This window comes from Oratosquilla oratoria, chromosome 2 (genome assembly GCF_046742065.1).
Source record: "Oratosquilla oratoria isolate Oo_2021 chromosome 2, ASM4674206v1, whole genome shotgun sequence".
Lineage (NCBI taxonomy): Eukaryota > Metazoa > Arthropoda > Malacostraca > Stomatopoda > Squillidae > Oratosquilla > Oratosquilla oratoria.
In genome coordinates this window covers 20,080,525-20,102,656 of record NC_134778.1, presented here as the reverse complement: position 1 = coordinate 20,102,656, position 22,132 = coordinate 20,080,525, and the positions used below count along the sequence as shown (strand labels likewise).

The 22,132-nt window shown below is 37.9% G+C and overlaps 1 protein-coding gene across 1 annotated transcript in view; it reads left to right on the top strand.

The window, feature by feature from the left end:
* LOC143034597 (uncharacterized) overlaps positions 1–14,831 on the top strand; it is a 55,772-nt gene extending 40,941 nt beyond the window's left edge. Inside the window, exons 8-11 of the mRNA XM_076200898.1 lie at positions 11,670–11,795; positions 12,412–12,576; positions 13,414–13,626; positions 14,059–14,831. Of these exons, the coding sequence (XP_076057013.1) occupies positions 11,670–11,795; positions 12,412–12,576; positions 13,414–13,626; positions 14,059–14,177 (623 nt within the window). The 3' untranslated portion in view covers positions 14,178–14,831. The remainder of the gene's footprint in view (positions 1–11,669; positions 11,796–12,411; positions 12,577–13,413; positions 13,627–14,058) is intronic.
* The last annotated feature ends 7,301 nt before the right edge of the window (positions 14,832–22,132 follow it).

Below are 22,132 nucleotides of genomic sequence, written 5' to 3'. Positions count from 1 at the left end.
AACAAGGAATGAAATAATGAATCACTTGAGTAATCTCGATGTCAGAAAATCGCATGGACCAGATGAAATGGCAAACTGGATTTTGAGAGAATGCTGGAATGAACTAACAGACAAAATATATAGTCTAATAAACAGTTCATTGAAAGAAGGAAAAGTTCCAGAAGATTGGAAAAGAGCAAATATAGTACCAATATATAGAGGGGGAAACAAGAAAGACCCTACTAACTATAGACCGGTCTCTCTTACAAGTACGATAGCTAAAATTTGTGAAAGAATGATCAAAATTAGATGGTTAAGGCATTTGGAAAAAACAGCGTACTAAATCCAAGGCAATTTGAATTTAGACAAGGACGATCATGCGTTGCAAACTTAATGTGTTTCTATTTAAAGCTAATAGATGTAATACAAGAAAGAGATGGATTGTGCATTTCTAGACCTGAAATTTTTTTTATAAGGTGCCACATAAGAAGTTACTAAGATAAATTAGAAACTGCAGGAGGAATACAGGGCAAACTGCTGAAGTGGATGGAAGACTTCTTGCATGAAAGAAAAATGAGAGTAGTGATAAGAGACAAATACTCTAATTAGGATGAAGTGATAAGTGGAGTTCCACAAGGAACAGTTCTGGCCCCAATAGTGTTTGCTATATATATTAATGATATGGATAAAGGAATTGAAAGTTATATGAGCTTATTTGTGGATGATGCAAAATTGTTGAAAAAAGTGAACACTGAAGAAGATTGTGAGTCGCTACAGAGTGATCTCAATAAAGTATGGGAATGGAGTTGGAAGTGGGAGATGGAATTCAATATTAAGAAGTGTAGTATAATAAAATTTGGAAGAGGCAAAAAAAATATAGTGGGATCATATAAATTTGGGAGAAGAAGAAATTAAAAAAGTAGAAAATGAGAAGGACCTGGGAGTCATTATTATGAATAATAAGTCCCCTGAGAAACATATAAACAAAATTTTTGGAGAAATTTATAATTTAATAAGAACAATCAAAGTGACATTTACATACCTGGATGAAGAAATGGTGAAGAAAATACTAGTCACTTTGATAAGACCAAGACTGGAGTATGCAGCGACGACGTGGTCACCAAGTACAAAAAATGTATAACAAAACTTGAAAGAATACAAAGAGCAATTACGAAATTGGCACCAACACTCTCATATGAAGAGAGATTAGCAAAACTTGAGCTACAGACATTAGAGCAAAGAAGAGAGAGAGGAGACTTGATAACTATTTATAGAATCATGAAGGGCATAGAAACTATCGATAGAGAGGATCTAATAAAATGGGATAGTAAAAATACAAGAAGACACGGAAAGAAAATCAAGAAAGGCAGTTATAGAAGAGACCTGAAAATGAACAGCTTTCCCCATAGGGTAATAGACGTTTGGAACAAGTTAGATGAGAAAGTGGTGTGTGCAAAAACAATACACGAATTTAAAAACAATCTAGATAAAACAAGACATAAAGACGGGACATCACGAGCATAGCTCCCCTTCCCGTAAAATACAACTAGGTAAATACACGACTTGTGGCGCATTGGTAGAGCTCCTAGCTGCCACTACGGCGGTCCGGGTTCGAATCCCACCCAGAGCTAAAATAATTTCAGTGTCTGCGCTGCGGGTTGTTACTCCAACTCTCGTGGGTAGGGAGTTGTGTGTGTGTGTGTGTGTGTGTGTGTGTGTGTGTGTGTGTGTGTGTGTGTGTGTGTGTGTGTGTGTGTGTGTGTGTGTGTGTGTGTGTGTGTTAGGTCACAGTATTACCCATAGATCGGTCATACGAGCTCTGAGCTCTCACCGAGAGGTTAATAACTGTCGATCCCGAATCCAAGACCTGATCGAAGACCATGGTAAAACACACACACACACACACACACACACACACACACACACACACACACACACACACACACACTATTGTCGGATGGACGGCGAGGATTAGAGTTCTGAAGAAAAAGTGAAATTTTCGTAGACCTCAACGCAAAGGAAGTACCTGTTGTATTTACAGGGAAGGGGATAACTCGTGGTGTCGTGGGAAAGTGAGGAAAAAGGAGAAGGGGAGGGATTACTGAGGGAAATGGAAGGAGATGAGGAAGGGGAAGATTTGGTCCAAGAGGCCAGACGTCTTGTAAGCAAACGGAGGACCGATGATTTTGGTGATGGGATTAACAAAAATGTAAAGATTAGAAATATAGATAAGAGCAGCACAATGGAAGGTGAGGATAATAATTTCCAGGGATTTAAGGAGGGTGGGGGTGATACCAACCTCCCCCGATTGACAAGACTAGAGGAGAAACTTGATAAGATGATCGAACATTGGGAAGACAGGTTCGGTAACGTAACCAACATTGCGCAGAGAGTTGAAAAATTGGAAGAACTAAAGAAGGCGAACAAAAAATTAACTAATGAAATAGAAGAATTAAATAGACAGTTAAAAGAAGTAAAAGAGGAGAATGAAGAATTAAAGAGGAATAATAAAGACAATAAAGAGGCCATAGCAAAAGAAGCACAGGGTTGGAAAAAAATCCAGGAAAACAGTAAAGTTCCATTTACTGACACAATTAAACAGCAAATGAAAGAACAAACTGAAGACTCAGCTATCAAAGTGATGAGACAGAAGGAGAATATAGTAAGAGACTTAGCAGATAAAAAGAAATGTATAATTATATCAGGAATGGAAGAGAAACATAACCTAGATAGAACTTCAAGAATCAGTGAGGAAAAAGAAAAAGTAAGCAGTTTACTAGAATTAGTTCAGGAAGATGAACCAGAAATAATGAAACAAATTGAAGAGATGTTTAGGCTCGGAAAATATAGTACAGATAAGACCAGACCAATTAATATTAAATTCAGGTCACAAACAACAGCAGAGAATATCTTAGCAAAAACAGGGAAGCTAGCAGCAAGTGAACAATATAAAAAGGTATGAATAAAAAGAGAAATGAATAAAGAGGAAAGAGAGGAAGAAAAATGAAAAGGAAAGAAGCTAAAAAAAACAACAACAACAAAAACGAGACCAGAACGGAGTCAGAAAAAGAAGAATTCTACTGGAGAGTAGTGAATATGAAATTGAGGAAATGGACCATAACAGAGAGAAACAAAAAAGAAACAGAGAATACAATGGAAATAACAGAAAGTTAAGAGTGTCCTACACAAATATAGATGGATTAATAACAGGACTGAATGAACTGAACGAGTATCTGAAGGAAAAAGAACCGGACATAATGGGAATTGTAGAGACAAAATTAAAAGGTCCACTACCACCCAACAGCATAGGACACAATGCATATAATTATTGGATTAGAAACAGAGAGATAAAACAAGGGGGTGGAGTTATGTTCCTGACTAAGAAGGATATAAACGTGAGGTGTGTCACATATGGAAATAATAGAGATGATTATGATAGAAGTAGAATGATAATAATAATAATAATTCCTTTATTCCAATTTTCATTGGGTATTCTTTACATTATTTACAATATTCACAAGAGCATTACATAGTGATACATATTTTTGTACACATAAAACATGAAGGTAAAAACTAAAGACTTTATAATAGTACAAAATGATATAAGCTTAAAAACTTGTGTTAGCAGTGCTTATCAACGCAAGAACATGGAGGTAAAAAAAAAAAAAAAATCACAATGTTACAAAATCGAATATGCTTAAAAACCTTGTGTTACTAGTGCATATTATACGCTAACAAATGTTTGCTGACTTACATTTGATTATCTAGAAAATATTTACGCAACCTATCTTTGAACACATTTATTGATGTTATGTCTCTAATAGCGATAGGGAGTTTATTCCATGTCTTAGGCCCTCTTACAGGTATCATTCTTGTGCCTATTTCAGTATTAATCCGATGAACATAGAGATTCTGTCTTTGCCTTGATGGCCTATCTCTTGTTATACTGATGTCGAAGATATTTCTATACAACCATTCGGGGAATCTCTTTTTTAATATCTTAAATATAAACATACATATATCAAATGAACACTTATTTTCTATTTTGAGCCAATTCAAACGTTTAATCGCCAATTCAAACGTTTAATCGCGGGTGAGACGTGGTCGTATTTACCTATTCCCCCTACAGCACCTCTAGCAGCAAAGTTTTGTAATTTTCGTACTCTTTCAATCTGGGTTTTATTAGCTGAGCCCCATACATTTGAGCAATAATTTATTATGCTGAATACCAGTGCGTCAATTACCATAACTCGCGTTTCATAATCAAGACAATCCTTTATTCGTGTGAGGTACATAAGTATCCCCGTGACTTTCTTATGTATATGATCTATGTGGCTATCGAAAGACAAATATTGGTCCATATACACCCCCAGATTCTTAACTACTTTTACAGGTTTAATGACTGAGCCGTTAAAATTTATGATCGTGTCTTCTGGTATTCTTGATATATACTGCCTAGAACCTACAAACATACATTGAGTTTTCTTTTCGTTTAATAGCAGTCCGTTAATTTGGAAATAGGTTTTAACCGTTAGCAATATATTTTCAGCTTTTCTTATCAACTCGTCTAAGCCTTCAATATTTCCTGTCATTATGATTTGCGTATCGTCAGCGTATTGAAAAACTAAAGTGTTAGGAAGTGATTTGGAGAGATCGTTTACATAAATAGAGAATAAAATTGGTCCCAGGATAGACCCTTGTGGGACACCAAAGTTTATGCTTTGTAAATTTGATGTGACTTTTCCTAAACGAACTGCTTGCAATCTATTAGATAAATAATTATCTATCCAAGTAGGGTCTATACTAACTTCCACACATTTCCTAAGCAAAGTATCGTGATGTACGCTGTCAAAATCTTTAGATAGATCAAGAAGAATAAGGAGGGAGATTTGTTTGTTGTCAATGTTATGGAAAAGAGTATCGGTAACTTTCAGGAGAGCTGTTTCTGTAGAGAGCTTTGAACGGAAGCCGTGTTGTGAGTTTACTAAGAGTTTATTGGACTCGAGGAATGAAGCTAGCTGCTTGGCTACTACCTTTTCTAGAATTTTAGATAGGACGCAAATTAGAGAAATTGGCCTATAATTATTTATATCAGCATTATTTCCACCTTTATGAATTGGAATGACATGAGTTGTTTTCCATATGTCAGGGAAAATGTTGGTTACAATTGACGTATTGATAATTAAAGTAATATAAAAGGCAAGAGATAAGAAGAGCAGAAAGTTTGTAATAAACTATGTGCCCCCAAAAACAGCCTCGTGGGAAGAGAGTGAACATAAAAGTATGTTAGAGGACACAAGAATAACATTAAAGAAGATAATGGAAGATGGAGGAAGAATAGTTATGATGGGCGACTTTATTTGCAAAGAAATCTGCTGGGAAGAGATGACCGTAAAGGGTAGAGAATACTCATGGGGAAATGTTCTACTTGAGATGATTATTGACCACACAATGACACAATGGATTCAAGAGAACACTAGGTATAGAAATGAAGAAGAACCATCGAGACTAGACCTAATAATCACATCAGAACCTGAAATAGTGGAAAAGATAGAATACCAGGCACCAATAAGTAAAAGTGACCACATATTGATAGAACTAGAACTAAATAAGAAAAAATACATGAAAAGAAATGAAGAATATAGAAAAGGAAGATTGATGTATGATTTTTTTTCTTTTTATAAAATAAGAGAATTCTTTCGAAATGAAAACTGGGAAAGAATACACAAAGAAGATACAACAGTAGAAGAGAAATCGAATATTTTGACAAAAATTTATAAAAAAAAAAAAAAAAAAGGAGTGGAAAAGTATGTCCCAAGACAAAAACAAGAAAAAGAATATGTAAAGTGCTGGTACAACAAAAGTTGTAGGGAGTTAAAAGACAAAAGAGACAAAGCTTGGACCAAATGGAAGAAAAACAAAAGACCAGAAAAATGGAAAATATATACTTGTTATAGAAATGAATATGTACAAGCGTGCAGAGAGGAAAAGAGAAAACATGAAAAAGATGTCATAGAAAAATGTAAAGATCAACCAAAACTATTCTACAGATTTGTAAACAACAAACTGGAAAACAAACAAGACTTGGAGAAATTAAGACAAGGAGGAGTTGAATACACAAAGGAAATAGAAATGGCGGAAATTATGAACAAGCATTTTAAATCAGTGTTTACAAGGGAGAATATACAACCTGAAGAGATCGAATGGAAAGAGAAAGTCCCCCCTATGAAAGAAATAGAAGTAACAAAGAATGAAATAATGAAACACTTGAGTAATCTTGATGTTAGAAAATCGCATGGACCAGATGAAATAGCAAACTGGATTTTGAAAGAATGCAGAAATGAACTGGCAGACAAAATACATAGCATAATAAATAGTTCCTTGAAAGAAGGAAAAGTTCCAGAAGATTGGAAAAAAGCAAATATAGTACCTATATATAAAGGAGGAAATAAAGACCCTAACAACTATAGACCAGTCTCTCTAACAAGTACAATAGCAAAAATTTGTGAAAGAATTATCAAAAGTAAATGGGTAAAATATTTAGAAAAAAAAAAAAAAAAACAGCGTGCTAAATCCAAGGCAATTTGGATTCAGACAAGGACGATCATGCGTCACTAATTTAATATGTTTCTATTCAAGGCTAATAGATATAATACAAGAAAGAGATGGATGGGCTGATTGTGCATTTCTAGATCTAAAAAAAGCTTTTGACAAAGTACCACATAAGAAGTTGCTTAAGAAATTAGAAACTGAAGGAGGAATACAGGGCAAACTGCTTAAATGGATGGAAGACTTTTTGCAAGAAAGAAAAATGAGAGTAGTGATAAGAGACAAACACTCAAAATGGGATGACGTAATAAGCGGTGTTCCACAAGGAACAGTTCTGGCCCCAATAATGTTTGCTATATATATTAATGATATGGATGAAGAAATTTAAAGTTATATGAGCTTCTTTGCAGATGATGCAAAACTATTAAAAAAAAAAGTGAACACGGAAGAAGATTGTGAGGCACTACAGAGTGATAGTATAATGGAATTTGGAAAAAGCAAAAACAGAATAACAGGATCATATAAATTGGGAGAAGGAATAAAAAAGTAGAAAATGAGAAGGACCTGGGAGTCATTGTTATGAATAACATGTCACCTGAGAAACATATAAGATTTTTGGAGAAACTTATAATTTAATAAGAACAATTAACGTGGCATTTACATACCTGGATGAAGAAATGGTGAAGAAAATTGTAATCACTCTGATAAAACCAAGATTGGAATATGCAGCAACGATATGGTCACCAAGTACAAAAAAATGTATTAAAAAACTTGAAAGAATACGAAGAGCAATTACAAAATTGGCACCAACACTCTCAAAACTATCATATGAAGAGAGACTAGCAAAACTTGAACTACAGACATTAGAGCAAAGAAGAGAGGGAGGAGATTTGATAGCTATTTACAGAATCATGAAAGGCATAGAAATTATTGATAGAGAGAATCTGATAAAATGGAATGATAGAAATGCAAGAGGACACGGAAAGAAAATCAAGAAAGACAGCTATAGAAGAGATTTGAAAAAGAACAGCTTTCCTCACAGAGTAATAGACATTTGGAACAAGTTAGATGAGAAAGTGGTGTGCGCAAAAACAATACATGAATTTAAAAATAGTTTAGATAAAATGAGATATGAAGACGGGACATCACGAGCATAGCTCCCCTTCCCGTAAAATACAACTAGGTAAATACACACACAACTCGTGGCGCATTGGTAGAGTTCCTGGCTGCCACTACGGCGGTCCGGGTTCGAATCTCGCCCAGGGCTGAAATAATTTCAGTATTGCTGCGATGCGGGTCGTTACTCCAACGAGGAGTTGGGGATGTATCTGCGCTGCGGGTTGTTACTCCAACTTTCGTGGGCAGGGAGTTGTGTGTGTGTGTGTGTGTGTGTGTGTGTGTGTGTGTAAGGTTACAGCAGTACCCATAGATCGGTCATATATGAGCTCTGAGCTCTCTTCCAGGAGGGTAATAGCTGTCGATCACGAGTCCAGCACGTGATCCAAGACCATGGTGAATCACACACACACACACACACATATATATATCTACTATAATAAAGTAGCCTCTGTTTGTCTGTTTGTTCACAAACTCCTAGGGTTTTGGAGATAGACCCCATAACCTTATATATTCTGATACCCTAACACTCCAGGTACTTGGATAACTATATTTCATAAAAAAAAAAAAAATGTTGGTTAGGATTGAGATTTGCCCACTTAGGTGGGCTATGGTGTGATAACATGCCACTTCTGTAGTGTCACCTTAATGTGCATGACATTTTTGTGACAAAAAATACTATAATTAAAGAAACCATTGTATGTGTCCATAAATATTATTCATATTTGTGAAATTAATGTTGCCACAAACTGTGATAGCCTTTGTAAGGAGAAAGCATGTAAATGTAAGATGATTGTATAATTTTACCAAATGTTGAAATATTGGTTACCTTTATTTGATTTTATTGAGGGCAGAAATGCAATAAAGGAGTCCAGCTGACATGTCTCACTAACAACTATGACCATCAGAAGGTTCAGAATGCCGCTGTCAAGTTCATCACGGGTTCACGATGGAGCGACTCCAGAACCGCCGAGTCCCTACACCGAGTTTCCAACATCCGTCCACTCAACCAACACAAACACAAACTTCACACGAGACACCTAGAAAAACTGTATGACAGACACAAACACCTAATACTACACATTACACCTAGACCACACCGTACAGACTATTTGTCAGCTGCGCCCCTCCCACATGCGGTGTACACGATAAGACGTGTATAGCTGTACTTATCAATAATGCATCCCTTCACCAGCTTTGACTGGTGATAACAACAATAATAATGATAATCTACCATTATCAACAACAACAATAACAACAACAACAACAATAATAATAATATTGCATGTAGCCCATTGTCAGGGTATAAGCATACACGTTGGAGGCATCAACCCTCTATGTGTAGAATACACACAAAACCATACTGCAAACAAAACTAACACAACTACATGCACAAACAGCTACATAAACTTTTTTTTCTAATGAAATTATTTTCATTTCCAACTTTCTTTCCTACTACATCTTCTCATTTCAGTTTACCTACCACTAAAATTATTTCCAATTTCTCTATCTTTCCCTAAGACTAAGCCTCCAACTCATTTTCTAACTTTGTTGGATGAGGATAAGAAGAACAGATATTCCACGGAACCTCACGGTTACACATCAATCCCAGTTTCCAACCTCAAGTCTCCTGCCCATACCTCCAAAGCCACAATACCACGAAATAAATATCCCTAATAGCCAAGTGGCAAAAGCCCTCTTTTATACACTACTATCTTTTCATTTTCTTATAGACTTTCTTCCCCTCCCTCAAAAACCGATCCCGCACAAGCGGGTGGTCTTATCTAGCAAGCCGCAAGTCCAAAGATATTTAAAGTTTGTTTCAATTCTTCTCTTACGGCCGAGTACCGTTCACCATGTAGTGTTAATAATCCACTACAATGGTTAGGTTAAAGATTATTCACGAACTCCTCCTAGGTTTTTGCAGATAGACCCCTATAACCATATATATTCTGAAACCTTATAACCCAAGGTACTTGGATAACTATCTTTCATTTGTCTGTTTGTTTGTTCACGAACTCCTCCTAGGGTTTTGTAGACCCCCATAACCATATATATTCTGATACCCTATCACTCCAGATACTTGGATAACTATATTTCGTTAAAAAATATATATATTTTTTGTTTAGGATTAAGGGTTAAAGTTAGGTGGGGTATGGTTAGGTTAGGGATTATTCATGAACTCCTCCTAGGTTTTTGCAGATAGGCCCCCATAGCCATATATATTCTGAGACCTTATAACCCAAGGTACTTGGATAACTATCTTTCATTTATCAGTTTGTTTGTTTGTTTGTTCACGAACTCCTTCTAGGGTTTTGGAGATAGACCCACATAACCATATAGATTCTGATACCCTATCACTCCAGGGACATACTTGGATAACTATATTTCATTTCCGAAAAAAAAAAAAAGTTAAGGTTAAGGGTTAAAGTTTGGTGGGGTATGGTTAGGTTAAGGATTATTCACGAACTCGCAGCAACGCGTGGGTAATTTGGCTAGTATATGCATGTATATATATATATATATGCATATATTTATATATATATTATATATATGTATATATATGTATATATATGTATATATATATATACTGTATATATATGTATGTATATATATATATATATATACATATATATATGTATATGTATATATATACTTCCCGCGTTCGTACACTTACCATATGCATTATCATAGTGGAGCTGGGTTGAACGCAAAACTTTCTTGTATGTGTATGAACTCGAGCATACAAATATAAGAAAACTTGCGCTCAACTTATAGCTCTCTTGATGGTGTATTGGTTTAAGTCACTGGGCACTTGTAACGTTCTCGCCGCGTGGGTTCGAGTCCTTGGGCGTCCCTCGTTACAATTTCTGCATGCGCCTATATGGCATAGAATTAAAGTGCATTGTGGTTGATAAAACGTATCTCTAAACACTGGGACCCATTCAGTGTCGTACAAATACTTCCCGCGTTCGTACACTTACCATATGCATTATCATAGTGGAGCTGGGTTGAACGCAAAACTTTCGTGTATGTGTATGAACTCGAGCATACAGATATATATAAGAAAACTTGCGCTCAACTTATAGCTCTCTTGATGGTGTATTGGTTTAAGTCACTGGGCACTTGTAACGTTCTCGCCGCGTGGGTTCGAGTCCTTGGGCGTCCCTCGTTACAATTTCTGCATGGGCCTATATGGCATAGAATTAAAGTGCATTGCGGTTGATAAAACGTATCTCTAAACACTGGGACCCATTCAGTGTCGTACAAACATATATATATATATATATATATATATATATATATATATATATATATATATATATATATATATATATATATATACGTCTAAATAGAAATATTCTTCTAAAAACGCTGTGAAAGTCGGGGACAGGTGGTATTATTACGGTGACACTTTGTCCTAAAAATATTCTTGAAAAAGCGCTTGGGTAAGTCGGGGTCAGGTGGTATTCTTCTTCTTCTTCTTCTTCGCGTTCCTCTTCTTCTTCTTCGCGTTCTTCTTCTTCTTCTTCTTCTTCTTCTTCTTTTTCTTCTTCCTCGCGTTCTTCTTCGCGTTTTTCTTTGCGTTCTTCTTCGCGTTCTTCTTCGCATTCTTCTTCGCGTTCTTCTTCGCATTCTATTTCGTGTTCTTCTTCGCGTTCTTCTTCGTGCTGGGGATCCCGTGTTGGGGTTCCGTCCCGAGGCCGAGGCCGAAGGGGAAAACGAGGGATTAGAGCGCGGAAAGCTTCGGCCGTAGGCCGCTGTTTGCGCAGCCAAGCCCCAGGCTTGTATATGTACATATATATATATATATATATATATATATATATATATATATATATGTATATATATATATATATATATATATATATATATATATACTGTATATATATATGCATGTGCATGACAAATATATATATACATTCATACACATACATTCATATGTATATATATATGGATACATATATACTGCACTATGCAAATGTATATACATACAGAATTTGTATATTTTGTTCTGTTTGCAGTGTACGTGAACCTAGGTCCAGGATCAACAACTCCATCTGTCCTGACGTTTGTCACGATGGGACCAGACTTTGACCGGAAATGGAAGGTTAAGGTCACGCAGATACCCTGCAACTCCAACTGGACCCGTGAGCATTTGGACACTGGGTTCCGTCTGGGTGGAGTGGGTTGGGTTGAGGCGAAGTTGAAGGATCTGGGAGGACTGGGATGGTGAAGTGGAAGGAACTGGGAGAACTGAGCTGGTAAAGTGGATGGAGCTGGGTGGACTGGCCTGGTGCAGAGTGGACTGCACCAGTTTGGTAGACTTGGCTAGGTTCAGGTAGATAGAGCTGGGATGAGGTGAACTGAGGTTGATTGGACCGGGACAGATTGGGATTGGATGGACTGGCATGGAGTGGATTAAGCTGGCATAAGTATTCTATGCTGAATTTCACAACAATAAGAATATGTCTTAGAATCTATTATTCTATTAATTGTTAAATTCTGTGAGGTAAATATTGCCTCTGTAGTTACTACTTTGAACTAGGAGGGGGAGAGATGTTACAATGGGTCATTCTCTCTCTTTTTTCAACAGCTTCCTTCCATTTTTATGACCCAAACCAATGTTAACATAAATTTGTAGCCATTGGAGTCAGTCTAACAACACTTGTACTGTGAGGTCACCATCTCCCCAGCATCATTGAATTTACTCTCGTGACATCCCTGATATCCATAATTCTAGTTCTGTCTTGTGATCTCTCACAGCACCATCTGGCTGCTTGCAGTACTTCCAGGGCGTGACAGGTAAAATAAGGAGCTACAACTATGACGTCTCAACGGGTTTGCAGCTTTCCAACCAGGACTATAGCATGTGTATTCGCACCGAGAAGAACTTTTGTGGCATCCAGTATCAAGCATGCACTGACTCAAGTGAGTAGTCTTCATTATTATCAAGTATTGGTACCTTTGTGAACACCCATGACTGCGATATATATCACAACTACACAAATACATTGGTCACCATTGAGTAATTCATATATTTCTACATGCAGTAGCTCCTTTATAATTACTAAGAAGATTTTGCAACAAAATTGTATTAATACAACAACAAAAATGGAAATGAATTAGCATAGTTCTAATATGTCATGGGCCAGAGTCAAGCATCTACAATGCTAAGTTACAGTTGCCAGCACTTATAACTTGTACAACACTGTAGTGCTTCTGCTGTTGAGGAGGTTTACCTTGGCTGAATAAATCAATCTTGCTGCAGCCCAAGATGGGTTTGAATCCTTTTCATGAAATGTTTTCCCACAGTTGCCGGGTGGCAACTGGAATAAGCTCTAGAATTGTAAAATGCAGTGATAGGATTCACCAAGACGGGCTCGAGATGCAGGGATGACCCGACATCCAGGAGGAGCCAAGATAAGGAGGGAGGGGGGTAAATGGGAGGGGAGTATGTGGGGATGGAATGGGTGGGAATGGATTTTATGCTTTTGTTTTTTGGCTACCTCCCTTGTAAGGGGGAAAAAGTCTTTGGTATATGTATGTATGTACATATTGTCTGGAAAAAAAGAATCCACAGGTACAGACATCATTGGCTACTCACCAGAATATGATATATTGATGAAAAACTATCTGGAGAGAGAGAGAGAGAGAGAGAGAGAGAGAGAGAGAGAGAGAGAGAGAGAGAGAGAGAGAGAGAGAGAGTGAGAGAAAGAGAGAAAGTTCATGATAATTTTTTTTTCTCTCTTGTTCCTCCTCCATCAGTCAATACTGATTCCCAAGCCTTCACGATCACTGGGAGTACGAACAACCCTATTGGTTCACGTGTGGGGGCTTCCAGTTGCACAACAGATTGGCTCACCATCCCATGTGTGTCTGACAATGCCCAGAACCCATTCTCAAACTGCCAAGACCGACTCTGTGGTGACAACATTAATGTTGTCCAGTCCAGTACTGCTGGCAATGTGGTTGTTTACAGTAAGTTTGTTTACAGTGATACTAATGCACTTGTTTTAGTCTTTCTCTTAGTAGAAATAATACAACTCAGAAACTGAACAACTTAGGAAAAGACACTTCTTTTTTCTATTTATAAGGAGTTATGATAAAAACTAGAAATTACAAATGGTGTACATAAACTGTGAAATAAGAATGTAATAGCGTGAAGAGGTTGAAATGGTGAACAAGGCTTGCATGAAAGAGAAGATCTGGAGCCTTCAGGGAAGGAGGGAAGCAACAAAACTACATGAGTTAGAGTGAAGGTCTGTTGTTTAATTTAAACACATTACCTACCAAAGTATAGCATAAGGATTTGTAACATCCCAGCCATGAAGAGAGACTGGGCCTGTGCAGGTCTCCCTGGCACTCACTCTCTCCTGATGAACTGACTGATGGGGTCTGCTTTTCTTACAGGTTACATCCGTCCCTTCCGCATTGTCTACCACACAGACTCTGCTGAGAGTAGCAGCACACCCTCTGAGTCTGGCAACCGAGGTTTCTGTCTGGACTATGTGCAGCAACCTTGTGCATAAATGACATGTCAATAAAATCACATCTATGTATGGAAATAGCCCCATACTCACACAGTACTGGGGAGAAAACAGCATTGCTTCAAGGTAAGATCTATGGTGGGAGGTTTGAGTATTGATGCCAGCTGCTGTGGGGATTGCAGATTTCCTATTAGAAAAGCTGGAGGATGCAATGGATTATGCATTGTATTGAGTGTATTAGACACATTACGAAGATCTCATTCTACTGGACACCAGACAATATTTTTATTCAGCTTAATGAATATCACTGCAGTTAAAGACATTGATTAGCCTTTCATTGAGATGACTCACTCAACAGATTTAATTTTGGCTTTTGCCAAGTGATTTTATTCTGCATAGGGGCAATTACTGTAGTGATGGAGCTAAAAGGTTGTTTATAACTTGGACGTCCTTACTTTTTTCTTTTACCTCTCCAACTACTACATTGTTCCTTCATGAACAACCTCCTCCTTCTCCTCCCTCAGAGTTTCCTTGTTTTGCAAACCATATCTCATGAGGTCTTCTTCAACAATTCTTTTCCATCCCTTTCTTTTCCTGAGTTCCATAAAATTTTCTACTAATCACCAGGACAAAATTTGTCAGGTGAGTTAATTTAAATAAGGTTAACTTTCAGCAGCCAAGAAATCAATCTGGTGTACCTTAAACTATAACATACATTAAACTATAAGGAACTGATATTACACAGTACTAATATTAAGCAGTCTCTAAACTGGATACAAGACATCCCTATGGATCAGTCATATAGTGATAGAGGCTAGTCTCCCCTCAAACACTGATAATTTTAACTTCTACCTCCTTTCTGCTATTTTCCTTAAATCTCTCCTTGACCAGTTCTACCATTCCACCTTTTCAGCAAGATATTGTACCCAAGGGATAGAAGCACTGTTTATTGGCAGTGAAACATTTACATAATTTAAGTGAATAGAAAACCCAAAATGCTGATTAAGTGCAATGTAAACAGACTTACATTTACATGTGTACAGTTTATGTACCTAATTGTTATATGTCAATTTATTGTTATTTACCTGTTTGTTTATTATTTAACTATACCTATGCATTTATTTATTTTATTTGTTATTTACATTATTATAGTTTTTATTTATTCATTTACTATTATTGTTTTTTCTGCATCCGACCTAGATATGGACCGAAAGGTCTCCTGTCGGCATGCTCCGCCTTTGTAATCCTTACAGGAAAGGAGTAATGCTTGTTGGGTCCCATCACCAACTTTCCAATCTTTTTCATGCCTAGCCTCAAATTCATTGATTTCCAATTATCATATTTAGATTTGAATTCATGTATTGTTCACGCTTGAGCTATATCACCTTCTAACCCATTCCAAGTATTTATACGTCTATGTGAAAAAATGTGTTTCATCACATCCTTTAGACATGTGGTCATTTTTAATTTGTTCTTGTGACTTCTTAAAGCCTCCTCATCTTTAATTATGAAATCTCTTCTGTCACTGCAATTTATCCCCATTAGTGATCATATCACCTCTTTCTCTTTGATCTTTCAAGGTTGGCAGACCCAATGCTTTTAGTCTTTCCTTGTATGGTTTATCTGTCAGACAAGGGACCAGTTTGGTTGCTGCTCTTTATAATCTCTCAATCTTGCTTATATCCATGTGTATTTACCTAATTGTAGTATACAGGAAAAGAGCAATGCTCGTTGGGTCCCATCTCCTATTCTCTAATTTTCTAACATAACTAGACTTAAATTCACGTACGGTTCCAGCTTAATCTATATCTTTGATTTAGATTGTGTGTGACTATGATTCACCATGATTTGGGATCATGTGCTGGATGCATGATCAACAATCATTACGTTCCCAGATGAAAGCTCAGGACTCATATATGGACCAATCTCACCCAATACCTTTGCTCAAAGGGGGCAGTAATGGCTTGAAGTGTTAGTGAAAATTTAAAGCTCTGAGTGAGGCTTGATCTTGGATCCTCCCATGTATGAGGTAAAGATGCTAACCACTACATCTACAAAAATGTGTGTATTTTCCTAGTTGTAGAATACAGGGTTGGAACAGTGCTAATGGAGTCCTATCTCTATACCTCCTTTAATAAAACTTTGCCTTAAATTTATATTCTAATTTATTTCACAAATTGGTGAATCTCTGTGGAAAGCTGTGTTACATAATATCTTTTAAGAAATATGTCAACCCTAATGATTTACTATGACCTTTTGTTGTTCTTTCATCTCATACCTTAAGATTCTTTTTGTCCATTTTTTCTAAGACTTTCTCTGATCTAAATACAATTATCATTTGACCTTTCTCTTTGTCCTTCCAATATAGGAAGTCCCTTTATTTCAAATGTCTTATCAGCCAGGCCTGGTATCATTTTGGTTGCTGCTCTTTGTATTCCTTCTATCTATTTATCTATCTACATACCATCCGTCTGAGTCCTCTCCCTCTCGAGAGAACAGAGTCCATCTGGCCGCCATCCAGCCCTTCTGAATTACTAGAGATGGATGGATGAATGCATCTTGGATATCTGTCCATGATGTAACATTTCACCCAATACTAATCAACACATTATGGAAGACTGCATTGTACATAATCACACACACCAACAATGCAACATATCCTCTATAAGGGATTTATGGGAAAACCCCATTCCAGCCATGGCTTTCCTCAGGGAGACAGGACTGCTCAGCCAAACAGCCTAGGGAATGTAATCATCATCATCATCCCCCTCATAAGGGAGGTAGCCAGGTCAAGGCATGCACCCATGCCACTTCCATCCATCATCCTTGTTTCCCTCTTATCTTAGTTCCTCATGGATGATCCCTGTCTCCTGTCCACTACCTGGATTAGAAGCAATCCAGCAGGGCCACTTCACTTGCACAGCAATCCACCCCATGCCCTATTTTTTTCATATCTTTATTCTGGATAAATAAAGTGCACTGGTGACACATTCAAAAGTGTATGAGTCTCATATCTTCCTAACCATGGGTTCTAGAGTCATGCACTTCTCTCCTATTCCCAGTAGTGACTGTCACCTGCCCCAGCAGTTCAAGTACATAGAACAGAGGTGATGGCTTCAGTCATAGACACATGCTAATTTTTTCTTTCTATAAGAAGAATAAATCACTGCTGCATATTCCACTATGAGGCAAGTCAGACTTTCAATTACATTTTTAATATTTCTCCATCAATGTCAATGAAATGCCACCCATATTCATTTGTAATTTAATTCTCTAGCATCATTCTCTTTATATAATTTTCCAGTGAAAGCTCATCTCTTAAGTTTCTAAATCCTTCTCCTCTTTTACCTCATCTCTGACTTTAAAACTTCATCAGTCTCTTCTTTTGGTCCATTTCCAATCATAAACATTTTGTATGTCTTCCTGTAGTAGTTTACAATCCTTCTCACCTTCATCTTTTTCATGATTTTAGTATCATCTGCAAATAAGTTTGCCTTGGTTAAAATAAAATCCATTCTTACTGGTGTATTTTGCCTCTACATCTTGTGTACATGTGTGTGTTAGTGTGCATTTACCTAATTGTAGTATACAGGAAAGGAGTAATGCTCAGGTCCTGTCTTCTATTATCTAATTTTCTAACATACCTAGACTCAAATTCATGTATGGTTCAAACTTACTCTATAATGTGTGTTTGTGCATATGTGTGTAGGTGTAAGTATCTGATGTTTTGTGAGTATATTATGCACATACCATTCAAGGATCTATGTATGTATCTGCTTCATGTTCCTTTACATTTGCATTGGCTGCAATTGCCCTATGAAATCATAGATGTGCAGTTACTTATATTAGAATTGCAATTTGTAAACAGGAGTAAGGCAATACCAGCCTATATTCTGTTTCAGCATATCTTAAAGTCACACTCACTTGTATGGCAACATCTCCAGCAGATTGGCTGAAGTTGTTACCTTAAAGTGAGTCCAACTTCTCTTAGACTTGATAAAACAGAGTAAAACACACTTGGGTGGAGATGATTCAGTTGAAAATAAAGATATTTCTCCTTGGTAATGATGTGCTGAAATGCTGGACAGAAATTCTGATACACAGTAAATGAAAATATGTCAGTTCCCCTACCCACCCCACCTCCAAGGCACTGTGAAATAGGCTTAGAAACAGATTATGTTAACAGGTTTATTGTGATGTAGTATAAAAAAAAAAAAATTACTTTTAGGTCAACTCACAAATAATGTTATTGTTAATATCTAATTGTTTATGGATGTTCTCATCAAGAGTGGTTATGATTCCTGTGTTGTTGTTTATATATTTGTTGTTTGTTGCATGTTACAGGTCATTCAACCAATAAATTTATGACGATATTAGAGGTTTCTGTTTTCCACACTTCTCTGATAATGTTTGAAGGCTGAGTGACCCCCCACCTATGGCTTCTAAGGAGTTGGACAGATCTAAAATTCACTGATTCTTCACCTGGGGGTCTATGGGCCTCCAAATGTCACCAAGTTTCCAAGTGAGGCCACAAACTAAAAACTAGTGGTAGTTTGTGGATGCCAAACAAGGAGGGAGAGTTGCCATGTTAATGAAACACCTGGTCCTAATGTGGATGTGCTGTGTCTTACTGCATTACTTCTGAACCAGGCAGTAGGCAAAGGACACAGATGACCCTTCATCCACAAAGAGGTAGGAAAAGAGGGAAATGGGTGCATCCCTTATAAGGATTGGATTATAAAATTCTGGCTCAAAAGCTAAACACTGGAGCATCAAGGGCTATTCAGCACTGTAACTAAAAGGTCGATGTAATGTCAAAGGCAATGATACTACGAATTAAAAATTAAAAACACAATGATTCATATGAGACAGTAATGTTTGATGAGTTTTAGAAATTTGGTTAGGAGGGCTACATTATGGCTATCATCAAGGAAATCCTTCATGGACTTGCCTGTGATTGTACTTTCTTGCCGCTCACAGTGGTAACAAATGCATTCTGTTAAAATGTGTTGTACGGTGATGGGAATTTGACATGTGCAACAGAACGGAGCTCGCTGCTTGTCGCCACTTTTCATCAAGAAACTGTGCATTAGCTATGTGTGTCCAATTTGCATTCTAGTTAGTAAAATGCTGTCCCTCCTATTTGGGCTACAGGACGATTCCCATTTTCCTATAAGGGGATGGATCCCTTTGAGTTTCACATTATTGGGTAAGGTGCTCCACCTATGCTGCCACTTGTTTTGTATATAGGTGTGTATGGTTTCCTTAAGGTCACTATGGGGTACATGAATGGTGGAAATTAGCTACAGATCAGCTGTTGCCGACTTTGAGGCTTTATCCGCCATTTCATTTCCCATGATGCCGGTGTGACCTGGTACCCAACAAAAGCTCACCCTGGCTCTCTTATAAGGGGGAGGAAGCCTATTGGTATGTAGATGGATAGATATAGATAAAGCTGAAGTGGTCCCCCTCTCCTTTCCTCCTCTTTCTCCCTCTAATCCCTTTCTTTCCCTCATTCCATCCAACATTCAACTCAAGCATCTACAACAGCCTACCACTTCTATCACAAAACACATCTATACTCAAATCACAACAATCATTTGAAGGCCAACCACCAAATTACCTACTCAATCAAATCCCTATAAAAATTAGCCAAATAGAAAAGCCTCTATGAGGAACATGAACCCCACTAGCATGACTATGTTCAGGTCACCATCCAGCACTAAAACAATACCAACACAGAATAGGCTTGTCCACAGAAACATACTACCCCAAATGTAACTATCACACAGAAAGTACTGAAAACTATTCTACACTGCCCTACCCTATCTATACCCACACAATAACACAACATTTCTTCCTTGACTTATGGCCAATCCAGTGGCTGTTGTTGGTTACTTGGGAGTCATAGTCTTCCTCCAAGAGAGAACCAGGGCAATGGATTACACAATCTCTTTTGCTTTTCCTTCTTTGTCTCACTCAATGGCTTTCATTTTTTGTATTTTTCATTATGTCTGCTTGTCTTCCTCAGTCTCTTTCATTCTTCATTTGTCTGTCTGTTTTATTTGGCCTCTGCCCTTCCAGTATATTATCTATTTGTCAATCTATTTATCTATATACCAAGGGCCTCCTAACCCTTATAAGGCAGGTAGCCAGCCAAGGCATACACCTACCCCTACCCATCATCCATTAGTTTCCTTCTCATCTTTGCTCCTCATCTTTGTCTCCTGCCAACTGCCCAGGTCAGAAGCCTGTCTGTACCCCATTTTTAATTAATTACTATACAGCAATTCTTGTTTCTTCTTACTCTAACAACAATTGTTACCAATTAGTAAGACAAAGGAAAAGGGGACAAGTATGAGTGGAGTAGTCTCAGAGGGATCAGCTTGTTAAGTGTAGTTGGGAAGGCTTATGGGAGGGTTTTGATCGAGAGGATTAGGAGAGGAACAGAGGGAGTACTTGGAAAGAAACAGTGTGGGTTTAGGACAGGTAGTGGTTGCGTTGATCAGATTTTTGTGGTAAGACAGATATGTGAGAAAGCTATAGGAAAGGATGTTTTTGGGGCTTTTATGGATCTGGACAAGGCTTATGACAGGGTGGACATGAAGGCACTGTGGGAGGTACTGCGGATATATGTGAGAGGAGGAAAGCTGTTAAGAGCAGTCAAGAATATTTATGAGAGTAGTAGAGCTTATGTTAGAATCAGAAATGGAGAGAGTGAGTGGTTTGAGGTAAAGGTGGGACTTTGTCAGGGATGTGTTATGTCACTCTGGCTGTTCAATTTATACATGGATGGGGTGGTGCGAGAGGTAAATACAAGGGTAATGCGTTGAGGATTGGAGAGGGTTAAAGGAAATGGAGAAAAGTGTGAGATAAGCCAGTTGTTGTTTGCTGACAAACACTACTTAGCAGGATCAGAGGAGGGATATAGGAAGTTAGTGACAGTTTGGGAAGGTGTGTGAAAGAAGTTGAAGATAAATGTGGCAATAATGTATAAGGTGAGAAAGTGGCAGCAGGCTGGAAGTGAGTATTAATGGAGAGACTGGAGGAAGTGGATAGTTTTAGATACTTGGGTGTGAATGTGGTGGGAAAGGGAGTGGAGGTGGAGGTAGAATGTAGATTAATAGACACGAGTAACTGCCTTCAAGGATTAAAAAGTGTAATGAGAAATAGACATCTGGGAATGGCTGCTAAGAGGAGATTGTATGAAGGAGTGATTGTGCCGACAACACTGTATGGGGCAGAAACATGGAACATAAAGAGAGGAAGAGAGGAGGAGTTTGAATGCATTTGAGATGAGGTGCCTGAGAAGTATGATAGGGTTTACTGGGATGGATAATGAGAAATGAGGAGGTGAGGAGGAAAACAGGGGTGGAAAGGGAGTTGGGAGATAGGGTTGATGAAAGAGTATTGGGATGGTTTGGACACATGGAAAGAATAAATGAAGAAAGACTAGTAAAAGAGTTGAGGAAAGCAGAGGTAGAAGGAGTGAACATGAAGGGGTGACCTAGGATGAGATGAATGGATGGACTAAAAGGGGCATTGGGAAAGTGGGGAATGTCTGTTGAGGAAGGATGGGAGAGGGCAGAAGATAGGGGTGAATGGAGAATGGTTGTGTATGGATGATGCTGTGATGCATGAGGGGGAGTGGGTGGGAGATGGGAATTGAGGAAGTACGTGTGAGAAATAAATTGACACAGCCTGAAGGGATTTCTCCTTTTCTGCATAAGGGGACAGAGAGAGGGGGTCACCAATTTAATGAGTTGGCCTTGCTGTGGATGTGCTGTGTCTTGCAACACTGCTTCTGACCCAGGACAGTAGGCAAGATACAGAGATAACCCATTATCCAGGAGGTGCCAAGATGAGAGGGAGGAAAGAGGATGGAGGGGAGTATGTTGGGGATGGAATGGGTGGGAGTGGACTTTATGCCTTTGTTTTTTGGCTACCTCCCTTGTATGGGGGAAAAGCCTTTGGTACATGTATGTATGAGTAAGATA